Raw genomic sequence first — 20,476 nt, 5'->3', positions numbered from 1 at the left:
CCAAGTTCGGTTTCAGTAACTGTAAATAATGGATACAAGAAAACTGAACTTTATAGTGTAAATATTAGGTTAGTTTATGGATTGCGAGCAATTGGTAAGGGCAAAGCAGCTGGTGATATGCTATGTGGTGTTCTAAATCTTCCAAGTGCACCTTCAAAGTTTGAAGCTTACAATTATGTACTAGGATCTGCAGTTGAAGATGTAGCACAGAAGTCAATGCAGGTTGCTGTGGAAGAAGCAGTGGAAGAAAATGACGGCAGTCGTGACCTCACAGTGGCGTTTGATGGCACGTGGCAGAAAAGGGGCCACACCTCCAACAATGGTGTTGTAACAGCAACTAGTGTTGATACTGGCAAGGTTATTGATGTTGCAATAATGTCTAAATACTGTAGGTGCACAGGCAGGCTGAAAAATGAACACAGTGATGACTGTATTGGTAATTATTATGGTAGTAGTGGTGGCATGGAGGTTGCTGGGGTGAAGAAAATTTTTCATCGCTCTTCACAGTGGTATAATGTTCGCTATGTCAAATATCTGGGAGATGGTGACTCTAAAGCATTCAAAGAAGTTTTGGAAAGCAAACCATATGGGAACAGTGTAAATATAAGCAAACTTGAATGTATAGGACATGTGCAGAAGAGAATGGGTGCCAGGCTGAGAAGGTTAAAATCAGTTATGAAAGGGAAAAAACTAGATGATGGGAAAACCTTGGATGGCAGAGGAAGATTAACTGATTCCATAATAGACCACATTCAGAACTGCTATGGCCTTGCAATCAGGCAAAATACAGGCAATCTTGAAGAAATGAGGAGAGCTATATGGGCTTTATATTTCCACACCGCATCCACGGATGAGCATCCACAACATGGTTTGTGCCCCAAAGGTGAAAACAGCTGGTGTAAATACAATAGGGGACTAACAACAGGAGAGAAATACATTCACCACCACAGTCTACCATCAGCCATCATGGCAGAAATAAAGCCCATTTTCAGAGATCTGGCTGACAGAAGTCTTCTGATGAAATGTCTTCACGGAAAAACGCAGAACCCCAACGAGTGCTTGAATAGTGTGATATGGCATCGTCTCCCAAAAACAGTGTTTGTCGGAATTAATACACTACATTTTGGTGTGTATGATGCTGTGGCAACCTTCAATCTTGGAAATATAACTAAATGCCAGGTCCTTCAAAAGTTGGGTATGTGTGTTGGTTCCCGTACGGTACGTGCTATGTTCTTTTTAGATCAGCACAGACTAAGGCATGCTGATAATATAATCAAGACATTAGTGAAAAAAGCAAGACAGGTGCAGAGGGGTGCCAAAAGAAGACTTGAAGATGATTATGAAGACTGTGAAGGGGGTATTAGCTACGGATCAGGAATGTTTTAATCTTCTTTCTCTGTTTCCCGTAAGTTTACTTTTTACTTCATCTAGGAACATTATCTCAGGTACTGGTCAACCTAGAAGTCTGAAATTTTTATGGCGTAGTGACATAGGTCCCTATTACATACTGAAACAACGATTTTTTAATTACTTGATTTACAAAAGACTTAGGGGTGATAGTCTAGTAAAAAGCGATGGAAAAAATTTACTTAAAAATAAATGTACAATATCTCTGTAAGAAAATACTTTGACAAACTGTTGTTTCAGTATTGTTGTAACATATGAATGCACATACAGTAAAATTTTTACCTCTCTGTCTCCAGTAGTTTGTGAGAAAATGTTCCCTATAGTAGGCATATATTAACATTGCGGGGATAGGTGATTCCGTATCCCCTTAACAAGTAAAATTTCAGAATCATTTTGAGTGACTGAGCTATGACTGTGTTTCCTATCATGAATGATTGATTGCTCGAACGAATTGAGAGCTACATAATTACGTAGATAGGAGGAAAAATTACAGATCCATCATCATCTCTGAGTTGCATCCTCTAGTAGATTGCACATTCTTTTTCTGCATTCTGTGATTGTTATAGTTCAATTCTTTTATCTTGGCGGCTCGCGCATGCCCGCCCAGACGCTGGAGATTGCTGCGTTGCCAGTTGCACACGACGCACGCGCCAATAGAAGCAGCGCCATAGTATAGCATAGTTCGCAAGCTTACGTGTAGGGGGGAGCGTGCAGTTCATGAAGTAAAGCCACCACGGCCGCATTAACCCTTTCGCTGCTACAAAGACGTGCTCCCTGCATTCCGCACTGTGGGCGATTTTGCCACTGCACTGCTCGCCTGTGCAGACACATTGTGTTCCGACTGCTTTGACACTCTTTATCATTCGATTCCACAAAAACTATTTGGCTCAAAAATTAGATTTTTACCTATCTTCTTGACTGATACCTTCCCCCCCATAAATGACTTAATTTTGTTTCGATGTTCAACGCAGTTATTATGCAGCATTAAATATAGTAAACCTTTGCACGAAATTTTTAAGAGTTTGCAGAGGTAAAAGTCCATAGAGCATACTTTCCGTATGGTCGATTTTAGTTGCCACAATGTTGAGAATGAAATGTGGACAAGATACCTATATATTTCATTTAATGTAAGTACCACATAAGTGTCGTATGTAATATTGAGAAATATTCCACCTTTCGCGACTGTAACAAAAGTTTTACTTACACTGGGCACGTTTGGCTTTATTTTAAGGCACTTCAAGCAATCAAAAGGAAGTAGACAAAATACATTAAACAAAACTGTGGACTTACAAAAACATTAGGACTTGAATATACCGTCTGTCAGTGAAGTGCTCAGAGCTATGTCAAATATAATTTTGTGTGTGGCACACACAAACAGCATTTATTTGCTAAAACACTGATGAGCCAACACAAACTTTGAATATTGTGCTACCGCAGCACAAAACTACGAAAGGTGACTTGGCAATGGAGGACACAAAATACAGTCCTCTTATGATGCTTCAAAAGAGAAACGCGTCTGGTCTAAATAAGTCGCTTATTACAGTTGCAGAAGAGGGATATATTTAAATACCATTGGTAAAACTGCGACTGTGGAACAAAAACAAGAAATAGAACATGAATACCATTGTGTATGTGCCATACCTTTCACCGATGGAAGTGCTTTAAAATAAAGCCAAACGCGCCGTGTGTATATAAAACTTTTATTACAGTCGCGAAAGACGGAATATTTCTCAATATTACATACGACACCTATGTGGTACTTAAATGAGATATTGTTATACAGTAAATAATATATGAAATTTAGGTATCTTGTCCACATTTCATTCTCAACATTGTGGCAACTAAATTCTACCATACGGAAAGTATACGCTATGGACTTTTACCTCTGCAAACTCTTCAAAATTTCGTGCAATGGTTTACTACATTTAATGCTGCACATCAAAACAAAATTAAGTCATTTATGGGGGGAAGGTATCAGGCAAGAAGACGTGTAAAAATCAAATTTTTTGGCCAAATAGTTTTTGTGAAATCGAATGATAAGTGTGTCAAAGCAGTGGGAACACCATGTGTCTGCACAGGCGAGAGGTGCAGTGATGACAAAATCGCGCACAGCGCGGAATGCGGGGAGCACGTGTCTGCAGCAGCGAAAAAGTTAATGAAGAGGCAAAGCACTAGAAATTTCATTCAAACGAATAAAATTCGTGAAGTAAGGCACTCCAATATTGTTTTTAAATAAAGAAAATATTAAGCACCACACAAGGTTTGAACTCATAACCTTTCACTTGGCACCTTAACAGTTCCGCTACCACAACTCACCGAACAGTGTAACACTCCATAAGGACTCTAACACCTCACGCAACTACTTATAAACACTGTTGGTATGACTATGAATTACTCACACTTCGTCGAAGTAGAATAGGAAATAAATAATTACCGCTGTTCTTTGTTTCAATCTCACGAACTGCTTTTTCGCAATAAATACCTTTCCTTGCTATCGCCTGAATTAGGAGTCTTATTGCTTGTTTGGTTTAATTACTATAATATGAAGCAATTGGTATAAAGAATGCTTTTTCCAAACTTTCTGTAAAAGAAAGTCTGCTATCAAGACATTGCTTTTGTTCTATTACTTTATTTATGACTGAATGTTTCTAAAACTGAAGACACTCGTCCGTGCTCTGCACTGCTGTCGAGATCTGGCAACGTCGTTCTCTGTTCATTGGCTGACTGTGTTTTGTGACGTCAGATGCGCAGAACGAACCTAAACTCGGCCGCCAAGATATATGACGCGCACTTTAGTAGGACTTATGTCCCCCTTATCCATTGGGAGGATGAACATGTCTGAATTGTCATGCAGAGCATTTCTTCTCCATATGGAGATTTTGCACCTCAGTGGTGTGGACCTGGCAAGAGTACAGCATACATCCCACGATATTGGGCGATTTCTGCCACAGGTAGTGCTGCTTGTGTTGGGGCAAAGTTTACGCCTTTCCAAGGACAGTCAATGCAGCGTCACTGATAGTTTTTCTTGTAAGATTCAAGAATTCATTTTGTCTCTTGTTTTGATGCTAGTCGGTTGAATTTTGAATACCATTTCTGAGATGGATTTTGGTGTGCCCACGATGGGCATTCAACCCACTCCCAAGTAATGAGAGCAAGTGAGGACACCAGTTCTAGATCTACGGCAAAGAGTTTGTGTCCTATAGAATCAAGCTAGTATTTGATAGCAGGGTTCCTTCAACTTTGAAGGCTCTTAAGACAAGTACCTAGAATCAAAGATACGAGAAATACAAAATTAACATGGTTTCAACTGGATGAGAAAGATCCTTTTAGTTTAGTTTATAAATACTTTTTCAGTGCACCCATTGGGCAGATGTCTTCAAATATTTCTGAAAAACCATATCAAATCCTATAAAAGTAGCAAAATGCAATTATCTTCAAAAGCTTCTATCCATTCACCACAAAATCTACAAGTTGTGAAATATGTTGCAACAACAGAACAGGAACAGAAGAGAAAGAAAACCATGTCAAAGGGAAGGGTAATGAAAAGCTAGACAGACATTTGCCCAGAATTAATTATAACGTGTAAACTTTGATCTTAGTTTTCTCAGAATTATTAAAGTGTCACCTCGCTTGGTCTTAATTTATGCAGCTCCATCAGGATAAATTGTCAATACGCATGAGCTGCTACGCACCGCACAAAGATTGATATGGCAGTTATGCCATTTAAATACTCACTCACTGATGTCTTTGTAAGAGCATAAGCTCTGACACCAGTATTTCACCACATGGAAGGAGAGAATAGGATTGAAATACTTGGCATACTCACTTTATTGTAATCACACACAAAACTTTGTAAAGTTGGAACGAATCTACCCATTATTATTGTAGGCCAAGTTTTCTGGTCTGTGTGAAAACAAAATGTAGGTAAATTTTGTGCATTTACTGTACAAAGGTTCATTAGATGAACTGGACAAGAGGCAAAGCAGTAAAAACTTTTTTGTAAAAATATGATCAACAGTAAAAAAGACATCATACTCAAGTACCACATAACATATGCATCACAAATGTTAGAATTTGAAGGCTTTGTATTTCTCACACATTCCTAATTAAAAACGCTGTCTCAACAGAAAAACTGTTTCCCTTTCTTAAAAGTGAGGTATACAGTGTTTTTTTTTTTTTGTTTTTTTTACAGTGAGGGTATTGTGCTCTTGTTACAACAGTATTATCCATAAGGATCTTTTCTTCAGTTTATTTAACAAAGCGTATTGCACCACAACAGAAAACTGTGTACAAAGCTTCAAGAGTGGTATCAGAATAAAAAAATTAACTTTTTACAGTGAACTAGAAGTCTTCGAATATGACCCTCCCGCATCATCACATCGCCGCCAGTATTTTTTACACTGTTCATAGGCTCCCCAGAATTTCCATGGAAGGCTGTCAAAAGACATCAAAGTTGCCCTAACTGCTGGAATCTTGTCTTAATATTTTCCCTTTGAGGTCTCTCTTGATTCAGGAAACAAAAAAATGGTGATAGCTACATCAGAGCTGTGAGGCTGTTGTAAGAGTTTTGCCAGATTGAACATTGCCAATGGGGAGCAATGTGTTAGAGCGCGCATTGGCGAACGCAATTTATTTCCGGGCGGATGTAATGGACTCAATCATTCAAATGGCATGTAGTGGTTTTGTTCAGTTTCCCACAGAATTTTATCAAATAAAGCTGCTCCAAATGACGCCTGCATTTTCAACATGAGTTTTTGATGGGAGTCACTGACATGCTCATACCACTAGTGATGATCTCCCTCTAGCCTCTCAGAGGTAATTATCAAGTGTGTGTCAGCTGATCCTGTAAGAATTCACGGACACTCTTATGTCCATGCTGGCCAATGCACGAATGTTGGGACTCAGGTTATCTATAAATCTTGCAAGGAGGAAGGCAGTGAACGTAACAGTCACTAGTAACCAATTACTGCATGGCAATGAAGATCCTCCAAAACATGTGGACCGATGATGGTAAACGAAGCCCCAGCACACTAATCACAGTAAAATTTTCTCATGCAGCCAACAAGGATTACCTTTGGTATGATGTGTCGAGTACACGTATATTTACGTGATCTTCATGAAAATAGGCCTCATACAACACCAGAATGTTTTAAACCTGCGGCTCAGCAGCTGAAAGTTCCAGGCAGTGCAAGGCGAATGTTTGCCTGGCAACTATCTTTTTCATTCAGTATCTGTATAACCTGTAATTTGTATGTGTGGCACTGCCTGTTACCATAGATATCATATTGCAGGGAATGATCTGACATTTTTAGTGCCAAGGCGTGCATGGCAGCAGAACAGCTACTACTTCTGATAAACATAACATGCCTACTCCACTCACTCTTGTGGCCATTCTCTGAAACTTTCTTCTTTTCGCAAGATATATTAGTCCTGAATTTTTATATCCACCACACAATCACATGACAATCCAGAATTTTATCGTGTTCTTTCAACACTAAATGATAAAAGGGACCCGAGATTCATTTTTAAAACTTGTCTCGACAGCAAATGCTTGATGCTTTGAACTCCACAAGGCCATTATTACAATTGCATCCTTCCTCCAAGCAGCACAAGCTTATTTTGTGCAGGTTCAATAGTGACTCAGTGGTACACGACAGAAAACTTAACTTTCATTCTACCAGACCCTATACATCACAGGAGTGACAGTCTAGTTTTTATTACTCGCAGCAACAACAGCGCCCCAACTGGCTGGCAAGTGACACTTCTAACTACGATATCAGATGTATGTGAATACAAACATTTATTGTGATTTGTAACAGCTTTTTCCATTGGGAGTGTATGTAGTGCTGTAAAAACTACAACAAAAGTGACGCCACATTTGTCATTCTTTGGTTTCCTAAGAAATACTTCGAGATATAAACAGAAGTTACAGGACAGTTTATTTAGCACTCTTGTAATGTAGAGATATTTACTGAATGTCATTTTCTGTTAACAACAACAAAAATTCCAGTAAACAGAACATATCTTTTGCAGAAAGACTTCTTTGTTGTTGTTGTCTTCTGTCCAAAGACTGGTTTGATGCAGCTCTCCATCATCTCCGATTAACTACTGCAACCTACATCCTTCTGAATCTGCTTAGTGTATTCATCTCTCAGTCTCCCTCTACCATTTTTACCCTCCATTACTAAATTTGTTATCTCTTGATGCCTCAGAATGTGTCCTATCAACTGATACCTTCTTCTAGTCAAGTTGCGCCACAAATTCCTCTTCTCCCCAATTCTATAAACACCTCATTAGTTATGTGTTTTGTAGCACATTTCGAAAAGAAAGCTTTTATTCTGTTCTTGTCTAAAACTATTCACTTCCATACAAATACTTTCAGAAAGGATTTCCTGACATTTAAACGTTAAAAAATTTCTCTTTTTCAGAAACACCTTCCTTGCCATAGCCAGTCTACATTTTATATCCTCTGTACTTCGGCCACCAGTTTTTTGCTCCCCAGAGAGCAAAACTTATCTACTACTTTGAGTCTCTCATTTCCTTATCTAATTCCTCAGCATCACCTGCATTCCATTATCCTCATTTGGCTTTTGTTTATGTTCATCTTAAATCTTCCTTCCAACACACTGCCCATTCCGTTTAACTGCTCTTCCAGGTCCTTTTCTGTATCCCATGCCCTTTCCTGTCTCCGACTGAATTACGATTGTCATCAGCAAACCTCGAAGTTTTTATTTTCTCTCCACGGATTTTAATTCCTACTTCGTATGGTGATCCAACAAAGCAAAGTTTTGTTCGCTACACTTTCAGCCAAATTAGTGAATGTGGAACAGAGGAAACTTATAGGAATATAATACCTACATGATTTAATGCATCAAATGAGCAACCACACCTGTAGCTTAAGGGGAAAACAACCCACACAGTTCCACAATTATTGCTAAATCTGAGCCACAAACAGCAAGAATCTTCAATACATTTGCTTTTGAAGCAAAAGTAATTACATTTACAAAAATATTCATATATTAGGTCTAATGAAGTTTAAGAAGCGGCAAATCTTAAGACTTGATGAAATTTTTCAATAAGTGTCAAGGAAACAGGCAACAGAAATGTATGCTTCTGATGCAAGAAATACATTTCTATATTCACTTGTTTTCAGCAGAGTAAGCTGCAAATATAGACATATTCCAAAGTATTTCTTCATGAATAATTTGTAGCTTATGTAATCCAGCCATTTTTAAATATATTTCATTATAATTGATGTCTCTTGGTAATTTACTAATGTGTGGAAATCAAAAATATAACATTTTGTTAAGTGCAAAACAATGAAAAACTAACACTATCTTCACAACACATGTGACTGCTTTCTCACCGCTTCAACTGCTGATGTTGCTCCAGCTGTCAAATGGTAACAACTTTTGCACAACAGAGTGTTGAGATTGTATTTATTAAACTGAGCTACACTTTTTTAAATCAGAAGTGTATTAAAATTCAAGACAGTTTAGCATTTAAAAGACTGGTATCCCAAATATTTTAACAACATAGTTACATTTCAAAATTTGACTTCTTACAAGATCCTTTTTTACTGAAGTCGCTTGCCCTGTCTATGTAAACAACATATGTTCTCCCAATCCCACTCCCCAAGTGCTCGATCACGTTGTGTATTACACAATTATGTAATATTCCTATATTTCATTCTGTAGAACAATAAAATATTGTTGAACAACAAATGTTTGGATTGTTCTTATACACGATTATATTAAAACAGAGCAAAAAAAAAGCTGGTGAGATTATAGACAGGTTTTTCTTAATTTCCCAGCATAGAATTTCACACTGGTTAAATACTAGATGCCAAATCCCCAATGGAAAACTTAAGCTCGGTTTCACTTTGGCACAAAAATTCCTTCCCACTGCAAGACAATCTTAAAATCGCCCAAAATTTTGCAGGCACAATGACTACCATCACTGTAGGACCAGTGTTACAATACTAACCCAAAAGGTCCACTGTCTTGTCTTGTCTTCCCCCCCCCCCGACTCCTTAGCTGTAAGTAACATTTCATCTGTGGAAGTTACAGCAATTCCCAGTCGAACCACATTTTTATTAGCTTCATAGATAATACGAGGAAAAAACATTTTCTATTGCAGTAAAAAAGTTGTGGGTAATTGAAAAAGCACAGAAGCCAAATTTTGTTTCTCCCTGTGTACCATTCAATATAACATTAATGTTTCTACATACTACTCCAGAAGTGTACTGTATTCCAAAACACTACAGAAATACAAGAATGTGCTTTTGGCACTGCCTGTATACACTTTACGTAACTACTGAAAATTTATACAGCACACATACTTTCATACATATTGTGCTTTAAAATAAGAGGTTACTGATCAGCACCAAATAATCAGTTCTCTTTTCTCTCACTGTGCCTTATAAATGATCACAATTTCCAAAATCAAAACTTTTCAGTACAGAATATCAATATAAAAAAAAAATTAATGACTTCACATTTAGGGAGGATAATGTACTACGGAAAGAAAAGTGAGGTTGACAGTCACAATACACAAAATATCTGCATCCAATTACCAATGCAATTTGCGCAGACAAGAATAAGACCAATTCATATAAGTGGGGCACGAAAATTAAACAACTACTTCATTACAATAGAACATTAAACTGTGTCAAATTTGGAGGCTTAGTTCCTCATGACATCTTGTTTCAAGATTTAATCTTACCTTCCATTTCAGCCACTGACTGTCTTGCCACCACTATTCACCATCACAGCACAGGAGAAAACACTTTATGAAGTAACATGGCAATGTAGCATGTTAAGCATAAACAGATGCATGACAAATATACTGAATATGCAGGAGTGTGCACAAGGAACCTCATGTCTGTATGAGCCTGCAAATTTAGTAAGGAACTGTTTCCTCTCTGGCATTTATTGTTCTATTATTTTTTTTAAACACCAAAGTGTATATTTAAATTTATTCATGCAATTCACAACACCAAGCCTGTCAATCATAAATATTAGGGACCTTCCGAACAATTCAATTTTAATTGGAAATTTTGAACACAACAGCCTATCTTATCAATTGCCATGGCCATACATCTTTTAATACATTTTATGAATACATGAATTATATTCCTGAATTGACATGGATACCTCATGCAAACACCTATCCGTGACAACACACTGATACATGTGCATGCACTTTCCACAGTCTGAAATCTTCTGGGTTTATTATTATGGCACATGCAACAAGTTTTTCCAAGTAACTTAAAATTTCATTCAGTTTCCACCACTTTGCTCCAGAAATAAATGGATCACCTACATGGAATTTTACTAGGAAAATCACCAGTTAGGCTTTGACCTCGTGGTTTTTCCAGTGAAATTCAAGCGTGAAACAACATTGCAAGAGTTAACAAGTCTGCTGGCCCCACACAGCAGCAAAAAATGGCAGACATTTACAATCAGATGACCTGTGTACACATTGTAGATAGAACTTTCCAAGAACAATAACAGACTTTTTGTTTCATAGCAATTCAGTTTTCGCACTGTGTTTATTACTAGGTTGACTACATCAAAGACAGCAGAGGAAATTGGTATCCACCCTACACTATGAGACAAGTCAACATATGTTTTAAAGTTCATGAAAACCAGAGAAAACTACTATATAAAATTTTTTAACTACAGATTATTACAAGCATTTTGTTCAAAGCATATCTGGCAGTTTAGGAAGTAAATGGCTGATTTTGATGTAAGTAAATAATGTAAGCTGAATTTGTTGATATAGTTATAAATGTAAGCAACACAAATAAAAAATTCGTCAGAACATTGGACAGACCTTTTCTGTTCATCTCATGGATCACTTGTCTTCACAAGCAGGCTTTAAAGATCAAATCTTGTCCTAATTGGAATATGAACAACTTGCTTTTAAATATATAAGTAAGAAATAAAACTCCATATTCTTCATACTTTGTCTTTCTTCCCATTTCATTTTTTCCCCACTACACGCAGTAAGTGCTATGCCAACTGCTAGACATGACTGTCTTTACACTCACAAGGAGGGGTCCCCAGCAGTGGGATGGACTTTTTGAAACAATCTATACAGTTACACAGATTAACATCTTGTGTATTGCACACTACAGCCATTCACCCTCTTGGGCGCTTATTTGTAAGTAATGGACGGAAAAATTTTGGAATTTTGTGCGACACTCAATAGCATTAAAGTTGCATCAAATAGTTTGGTTGTGCGCTGAAATGGATAGGACAATAGCTTCACATGCAGGAGGCTGTGGGTTCAAACTCATCAGAAGCAATAATTTTTTTTAAATTTCTAATTCCTTATTGAAATGACTCATTTTTACTCAATTAATGGACTTAAATTTAATTTTTATTTCGATTGGTTTGTCAAATCATTTTAATCATATCAACTTCTTCATTTGCTCTCATTTTCCTGCCTAACATTTTTTTCCACTTAAAACTTTGTTAATGTATTTCTCATTAATTTTGTGTATGAACTTCATTTTAATTTATCACCCTGTTTTTTCATCCAAAATCATTATATCTATTTATCATTTTGTTTGAATTTCATTAACTTAAAACCATTCCTCCATTTATTTTTCTCTGCGTTTTGTCCACAATGAAATTAGTACTTCGGTCATGTTTTACACGTTTGACAACTACCAAGCAAAAAAATTGCACATCTGGTAAAGAGAAACATTTTTCTCACTTTAACTGACATATCGGAATTTTCAAGTAACTGAATATTACAACAGAAATACAATTAAATTCATATTAACAAAAATTTAAATTTGAAGAAGAACGACATCAAGAAAAAATGAAATAAAGGCTCATACAGTTATTAAAATGAAGTGACATAGAAAAAAGAAAAAACACACATTTAAATCAATTAACTGAAAAAATAATGACTGACATTTTTTTGTAAAGATTTAAGATCAAAAGAATTTACTGCACCTGACAACATTTGAACCCACATTACACCAAGCAATTTGACAAAGTTACTGAGCATCATTCAAAATTTTCTTCACCAATTACTTGCAAATGAGAGCCCACTAGATAAATGGCTGCAGGTTGTAATACCTGCGGTCTAAAACTATTATCGCCACTCATTTGGTTTCAAAAGACCATCCCATAGCTGGAGACCTCTCCTTTTCAGTTTTTATGGTGTGAGCACGTTATAAATATCTGGTATATTTCTGCACCTCCAAAATTAACAGCTCACTGTCCACATAATACACACTGTGTGTTGACAAACATTCAACTGAAATAACAATCACATATAATGTAATCATGTGACCACTCTTGACAGCTGGAATGCACGAAGACCAATACATCAGACTCCATTCTGTTGCTTGTGAACTTGCAGAAATGCGCACACATGTCCAACAGATGCAGGAATTCCAGCACTATGTGACCATCCTCACTTCAATGATGTAGTTCTGTTTGTTCCACTTTTTTCCAGCTATAATTCTGCTGGAAAATCACGTTCTTAACTATAGCTTTACTCGGCAATCAACTACAGAAAAATGGAAGTTAATTTGGTATATACATGGTGAACTAGAACTTTCAGTGACAGTATGGAGCAAAACAACAAAAAATACCCAGTAGATATGGTATCTGAAATGCATATCTTAAGAACTATGAGCTCGTTCAGTAGAAGAGATGTTTCCCAGTAGCAAAGACTATAGTCTGATTTAAAGTAGTTGTCACTCGACAGGCAATGGGCTGCAGGGCTCCCACCACCAATAAGCCAATGGCAACCAGCACTGTCGGCTGCCACTGCGTTGCCACTTCGCTCTGCTGAGCTGACTAAGGCATTGTGCCAGCCAGTCCTCAGCAAGCCATTGTAGACGTGCGGGTGAGAGATTTGAGTGACTTGTAGCTTCGCATGTTTACGAAGTCTGATGAAAGCAGTCGCAAGGGAGGGAGGCCAAGGCTGCGTACTCCTCTGAAACCTCCAAAAAGTGGCGGCCATGGCATCGTTATATGCCGTCAGGCCCGTGAATACGTGTGTTCCTTAAGGGAGTATTTTGAGAGAGAGAGAGAGAGAGAGAGAGAGAGAGAGAGAGAGAGAGAGATATGCAGGAGGGCCTCTCGTTCCTTGGATAAGGTGGTGGAGCGAACTGCAGCTGCTCTGCAAGTTAGCGAACGATCAGTAATAAGAATCTACAAGGAGAAATTCACGAAAGAAGGCTCAAGTGAATCGTCTAAATTGGATACACCTGGGAAAAGGAGGTGACTAGAGAAGGAGGTCACAAAACTTAACTCTTTTCAGGAAGATGGCATTCGTCGTCAAATATACGCATTTTATTCGAGGAAGGAGTATCCAACACAAAAAACTACATGCTCCCCTCACAGCAGCTGACCTGTTTCAGGGTAGTAAATCGTCTGTTACGAGTCGTGAAAATGTTAGGATGCCGCTATAAATACATCTCTGGCAGAAAGTTACTAATGGAACGCCAAGATATTGCAGCCTGGCGATGCCGCTTTCTTAGAGAATCAGTGGGGACAAATTTTGATGATATCGTTTGGCTTGATGAAACGTGGGTGAATGCAGGACACAGTTTAAAAAAAGGCTCGACAGACTGTACCATCAGTGGAAGTATGGCAGCTTCGATTGGCAGAGGAAAAAGGATAATTGTAGCACTATGCCGGAAATTCAAAAGGTTTCATTCCAAATTGTCTGCTGCTATTAAATTCAAATAAGACCTCCGACTACCACTAAGAGATGAACCACAATACTTTTGTGAAATGGTCTGAAGACTGTGTGCTCCAGAACTTAACAAAAAAACTATCATTGTTATGGATAACGCTCCTTATCATTCAGTAATACAAGACAAAGCACCCACAAAGGCAACGAGGAAAAACGACCTTGTTAGCTGGTTACAGAAACATAAGGTGCAGTTTGATAGTAATTTTACAAGGGCAGAATTATTAGAACTTTTATCACAACACAAGCCAAAGAACCCGATTTACATTGTGGATGAAGTAGCAAAAAAATACCGGCATAAAGTGCTCAGATTGCCTCCTTACCATTGCCATTTCAACGTAATAAGAGCTGATTTGGACTCAGGTTAAACGGCATATTGCTGCAGAAAATAAGAAATTCACATTAACCGAAGTGGAACGCCTTTTGAAAGAGGCAGCTGAAATTGTGACATCGGAATATTGGCAGAAGGTAGTTGTAATATTATTGGGATTTCCGTAGTATGAAAGCTGTGAGTACCCTTGGAAAGACATTCACTTATCTGTATGTTAAATGATCAACTTATGAAATGAGACTTATTCTTTGAAAGACATTTGTTTTATATAATTTATGAACTGTAAAGATGCACATCTAGTGTGGACGCTAATACATCGATTGCACAGTGAAAAACATTTTAACAGAAGCTGAACTGACGTTCCGCTTCGATCTAAATAAAAGATGACAGTAAAAAAACTTTGGTAGATCTTCAAATTTTTAATGTACTACTTCTGCTTGTAATGTGAAAACGTAAAAGGTCAACTTTAAGCTAGAAAAGTGAGTGGTCTTGCCAGCATGCAGACAACATTATTAATTAATAAATTTCAAGTAATTTATGTTCGAAACTGTAAATTGGCAAGTTATTGTTATGAAGGTGTTGGACAGTGGAAGAATTGTCTTTAACGAAGGAGAAAAATAATGACTGTAATTTGTGACAAAAACGTAAACCAAGGAGACAGCACAGGACAGGCTGAGATCTGATCGCACCATACAGTTAGAAAAGTACTTATGTAAGTTATACTGTTCAAAAATAAGCCCTAATTTGCTACTGAGAATTGTTTGAATATACTTAGTATTTACCAGATTTCTTATTCTGTTCTTTTCCTTTATACTTTATTAACCTCCATGCCATATTATTTTTAGAAATGTCAAACAGCCTTTACTACAGCAGAAAATACTGCGGCATCCTGATCGTGTACAGAAGGCAGCCCCTTGTCTTCTACACAACTCATAGCTGCCCCATTTATTAATGATTTCATTTGCAAATGCAATTTTTTTTTACTGTTCATTGTAAAAGGTCCCTTAGGTAATTATAAAATTAATACTGATTATGTAAAGAAATCCGGGTTGTTCTTTTCCAAATAATAGAAGTCTATGCGTAATCAAAAACTAGCCTCCTCCCGACAACGATCAGGAGCCGACCAGAAGACTGACGTCTTCTACCACTTTCGTGTCTCCTGTGGCAAAGCTGTGCCAAACTGGGAACTCGACATTCTAGTATGAAACACATATTTAAATTGAAGAATTGAAATATATTTAACCTAATAATAATTTTTTTTTCATACTAGAACGTGAAAGTAGTGACACAGGACGCATGGAACAATGAAGGTATCTTACAACAAGTGTCAAAGACTGAATTATATCTCAATACGAGCAGCGAGACGGATAGTTCCACTGACTCCGACTCTGAATTAAGCGGTGTTTTCGCATTGTCTGATTAGTGTGGAGTGTACTGCCATTAAATACTGTGTTTGTGAATTTATTTCGATTAATTCTTATTTTTGTTGTGAGACTAAGAAAATGGTTCAAATGGTTCTGAGCACTATGGGACTCAACTGCTGAGGTCATTAGTCCCCTAGAACTTAGAACTAGTTAAACCTAACTAACCTAAGGACATCACAAACATCCATGCCCGAGGCAGGATTCGAACCTGCGACCGTAGCGGTCTTGCGGTTCCAGACTGCAGCGCCTTTAACCGCACGGCCACTTCGGCCGGCTGTGAGACTAAGAAATACTGTTTGGCCAGCTCTCGTCATCTCCTTACGGTAAGTTAGACTGAATTTTAATTCTATTTCATTTTCTATATACACCAAGATGTTATTCAATGTGTGTAATAGTTTTCGAGATTTGCAATCTAAAGAAGAAAACTTTTCCGGACGTGAAAATTTCTCACTTCAATAGTTAATGTAACAACGGCCCTAATTAAAATTAAGAAAAGATATTTGATTTGCTTATGGATACCACTGAGACTGATACTGTACGTAAATTTCAAAATATTTACATAATATTTATAGGAGATAGAGATTTTAAACGTCATACTTGTTTCGAGTTCAGTACTGATAGGGTTGCTTAAAAATGCTGTTTTCAGAAATGTATATACAGGAAACGTGATGCAATATGAAAACTTAAGGATGCTTTGCCGAGTGCATTATTTTGGTAATGAATGGAAGAAAATATTTTGCTGCGACACCAATAATTTTTCAGTAATGACATGATAAGTTAGAAGCTGTTGCGAAATCAAGAATTTAAATGGTTTCAAACAAATTAATGTAACTCTTGTCCTAATTAAAATTAAGAACAGATATTTGACAGATTGAGAGACATTGTAGAGATATACATCATATGTGGGTTTCAAATTTTTTACTTACTTTTTGTAGAAGATACAGGCTTTCAAGCGATTTTCTATCGCCGGGGGTAGCGATGCGCTGAGGCGGCTGCCTCCAGCCAGTGCTTGACGTGACAACACCGCAACTTTGCAGTGCAAACGTCAAGTGACAACTACTTTAAATCAGACTATAACTGGTGCTAATAGTTCTTTAGGTCACATTTTAGAGTCCAAATTTACCATACATGTTTTGCCCATTCTACCACCTCAAGTTTGTCAGCAGGATTCTGGTTCACCCTATGGGCTAAAAAACACACACACACAGAGAGAGAGAGAGAGAGAGAGAGAGAGAGAGAGAGAGAGAGAGATCATAGCTATTGTTAACAGTCAGCGTTAAAACTCTTTGGTTGCCATCTAACAGTAATTAATGCCTCCTCTGCAACAGAAGTACTGACAGTTGTATGATCAAACTATCTTAAAAACTGACTTGCGCCTTTAAAAATGATAATAGCAAGTGATTTTCATTGGACAAGCAAACATCCCATATAAAACTTTTATTTTTCTAATTTTTAACATACCAGAAAGCAAAGCCCATAATGCAACTAAATGGAATTAATTTTATTCATAAAATAAGTTCTCATTTTTCAGAGAGAGAGAGAGAGAGAGAGAGAGAGAGAGAGAGAGAGAGTGGGGGGGGGGGGGAATTACAAAAATAAAGATGCAATCATGTTACCATCTGGTCCATTTGGACCAGCAACTAAGAAAAATAAAGGAATGATATAAACAGTAAATAGTAGAGTGATTCACACTAGTACTCAAAACTCACCTATTCCAAGGAGCTGCTTTCTGATTTTGTAGAATCTAAAGAAAATGAAATGTGCAGTCATATCTGTTGCGAAATTTCAATTAATAATGTCAAATAAGTTTCCCAGAGTAGTAATACCAGTGAATGCAGTAATATAATTGTTTTAATTTATAATTAGTTAACAATATCCACTATGCTGATTAGATGTTAAACTACTTACACATGCGAGATGTGGTCAATACCACAAAAGAACTTGTGTAACAAAGGAGCTATTATTACACACTGAGAAGATACTATTAAAAGCATGCATCAACAACATTATTTCACAATTTTCTGTGTTCTTATTTTACTAATGATGCATCTTTTTAAGCAAGCCTTTTAGGTTGATTATATAAGCAGAGTGTGTACTACATCATTATACTGAATACAAAATGTAGCAATCATGTAATCCAATATTTAAGTACATTGCAAGATAATCATCAGTCTTTAACTTCCAATTCACAAACACTCATCTTTCAGATTTTTTTTTTTTGGTAATACTGAGGAACATCCAATATTCTTAACTGCATACAAAATAATGAAGAAATAAATACATGGGATCCACAAATACTTCTGAAAGCAACAATTAGCACTTGGTTAGAAAGTATTGGTAATTTTAAACACACGTGCAAACCAGTTTCATTATAACTAGAATAAACATTATTATAGCCGTGCATTCGGATTCAATAAAGAAATTCCTAGGATGAAAATCATTCTGATATAAATGGCAATTTCAGCTGTAATATTCATGAAAATATTGTTTTCATTTCTTGGGCCTGAAGATAAAATATCTTGGTGAACTATGCCTATTTCATATGGGGAAATGGACGACGATGTAAAATACTCTCTCTTAAACACTGGTAATTTTCTAGCGAATTGCATGTTTGTTTTTGTAAGTTCAAACATTATTTTCAAATACTAAACACACAGAAAATGTCCCTTTCTTTGCTAAAACCTTCACATCCTGTAAATGGTATTACTGTGTATTTGACCTAGCCTCTGTAAATTCCATCACTGATAGCCAGTATAACGTTACTGTTTTTGTATTTTTCTTCCTTGCAATGGCTGAAGTTCCTAAGAGACAGAATTGCAATGTTATCCTGGTTATAAGGTACATTAAATGTTGATGTGAACACTAACAAACTGGATTTTCATTTTGTGTGATTTTATATCATACCCCAGTTCTTTAGGTAGTGACAATGAAAGATCGGCATACACTAAATGAAAACTTCAGAAGACACAAACTGAAAGCCGTATTATGCAGCAACTGTTGGCAATTGGTGTCATTCAGGAACTATAAACTTGCCACTGTAATATGAGAAGATCCACACACTTGATAACACGGCACCAGTAAATTTGAGAATGAAAAGGATTAGATTGATTTGCATCCAAATAACCACAAAACCCAGACTTCATGTATCTCAAAAGAGGCAAAATTTAACTTTAGGTAGAAGTAAAAGTGTTGATTTAACCACTTCAGCAACAGTTTCCTTCCTAAAAATTAATTGGTTTCTTACAACAGATTGCTGGGATGAGCATTTAAATACTTAATGGTCAATTTACTAGGTGAAATCAGTGTTCTCCAAGTAAAAGTGCATAAACTGTCAAATTAACTTTTTTATTTGAGCTATTTTAACAATATTATGGCCTACCCATAACTTAGTAGTTTGCTAATTATCAAAACAAGGAAGGAATTGCAGCACATCTGTCCAAGAATTTATTGCTGTGAATTAAAGCTGAAGAAAAGCTGCAGGTACAATAAAGCTAATGGAACATGAATTCTGGGTTTTAATGTCAGTATGTAGACACTTTACAACTAACATCTTGTATCAAAACATTTAAATATTTTAAATTTATGACCTAAACTTACATTCACTGATTAATTTTATTGTGACCAGTATAAAAATTTCCAGATACAATATGTTCCAGACTAGCCTGAAAAACTGGACTCCAATTGTAATAACAATTCCATTGTCAAGTGACAGTGAGAAATCCAATTCCCACCTGCTTACAAGTCACCTGAATTTCACAGCTGTTAAACCTTCTCAAAAAAATGGAGGGAATTTTCAGAGGCTTGCAAATACCCCACCCCATCAATATATTCAGTGACGTTCATATCAAAATAATTTGCACTTTCATGCATCAGTTCACAAAGGAATAACGTGGAAGTTAGTGTGGTTTCAATGTCTTTGTACTGTAAGGAAATGTAGGCTATCTAATAATGGTTTATTGCACACCAACACCTGGTGCTGTGTATTGTGCCTATGACATTTAACATCTCAATTCACATTCATTTATTATAGGGTTACACATATTGAATTATTGTCAACTACCTAACCATTTGTTTGATCTGTATGTTACAAGTCCACAGTGTAAAGTCACTGACAACTTTATGTACAATTATAGTAGATTTTGGGGCATTTCAGTTTTCAAAATGCTGTCCCACAGTATTGTGTGTCACATCCTACTAATATGCCCTTCAACCACCCCAGAACTTACAGTCTTTTCTTGTCTTCGGTTTCATGTTTTCCATTTTCGCAACCTGTCACTCCCTTCACGCTTCATGCTTCAGTTTTTCTTTTTCTTCGAACAACTAACTTGAAAATTCAATGACTCTTGCGATTCTAAAAGAAAAGCTGGAAATTTCTTGCAACTGAAGTTGCTTGAAACACTTCGGACTTTCTATGATATTTCTGACATTCTTTTCATTCTTCAATATTCAAACTTGGTTTTTCATTTCAGTATTCTTCCCCAGAAGAAACTTCAAACCCAATTTTCAGCCTACACCTCTTGCTTCACAACCTTACAAAAAATAAAAACAAACATGTTAGAATGTAATACAAATTCAAACTGATATTTAT

General features: G+C 36.8%; 1 protein-coding gene across 2 annotated transcripts in view; it reads right to left on the bottom strand.

Annotated features, from left to right (window-relative positions):
* Positions 1-17,771: 17,771 nt before the first annotated feature.
* LOC126252787 (transformer-2 protein homolog alpha-like) overlaps positions 17,772-20,476 on the bottom strand; it is a 64,705-nt gene continuing 62,000 nt past the window's right edge. Inside the window, exon 7 of one of the 2 annotated variants that reach the window (XM_049953721.1) lies at positions 17,772-20,417. In XM_049953721.1, coding sequence (XP_049809678.1) covers positions 20,392-20,417 — 26 coding nt within the window. In that variant the 3' untranslated portion in view covers positions 17,772-20,391. The remainder of the gene's footprint in view (positions 20,418-20,476) is intronic. The other variant, XM_049953719.1, reaches the window with a different exon arrangement.

Source organism: Schistocerca nitens, chromosome 4, assembly GCF_023898315.1.
Source record: "Schistocerca nitens isolate TAMUIC-IGC-003100 chromosome 4, iqSchNite1.1, whole genome shotgun sequence".
Taxonomy (NCBI): domain Eukaryota; kingdom Metazoa; phylum Arthropoda; class Insecta; order Orthoptera; family Acrididae; genus Schistocerca; species Schistocerca nitens.
This window is presented reverse-complemented; position numbering and strand designations above follow the sequence as displayed.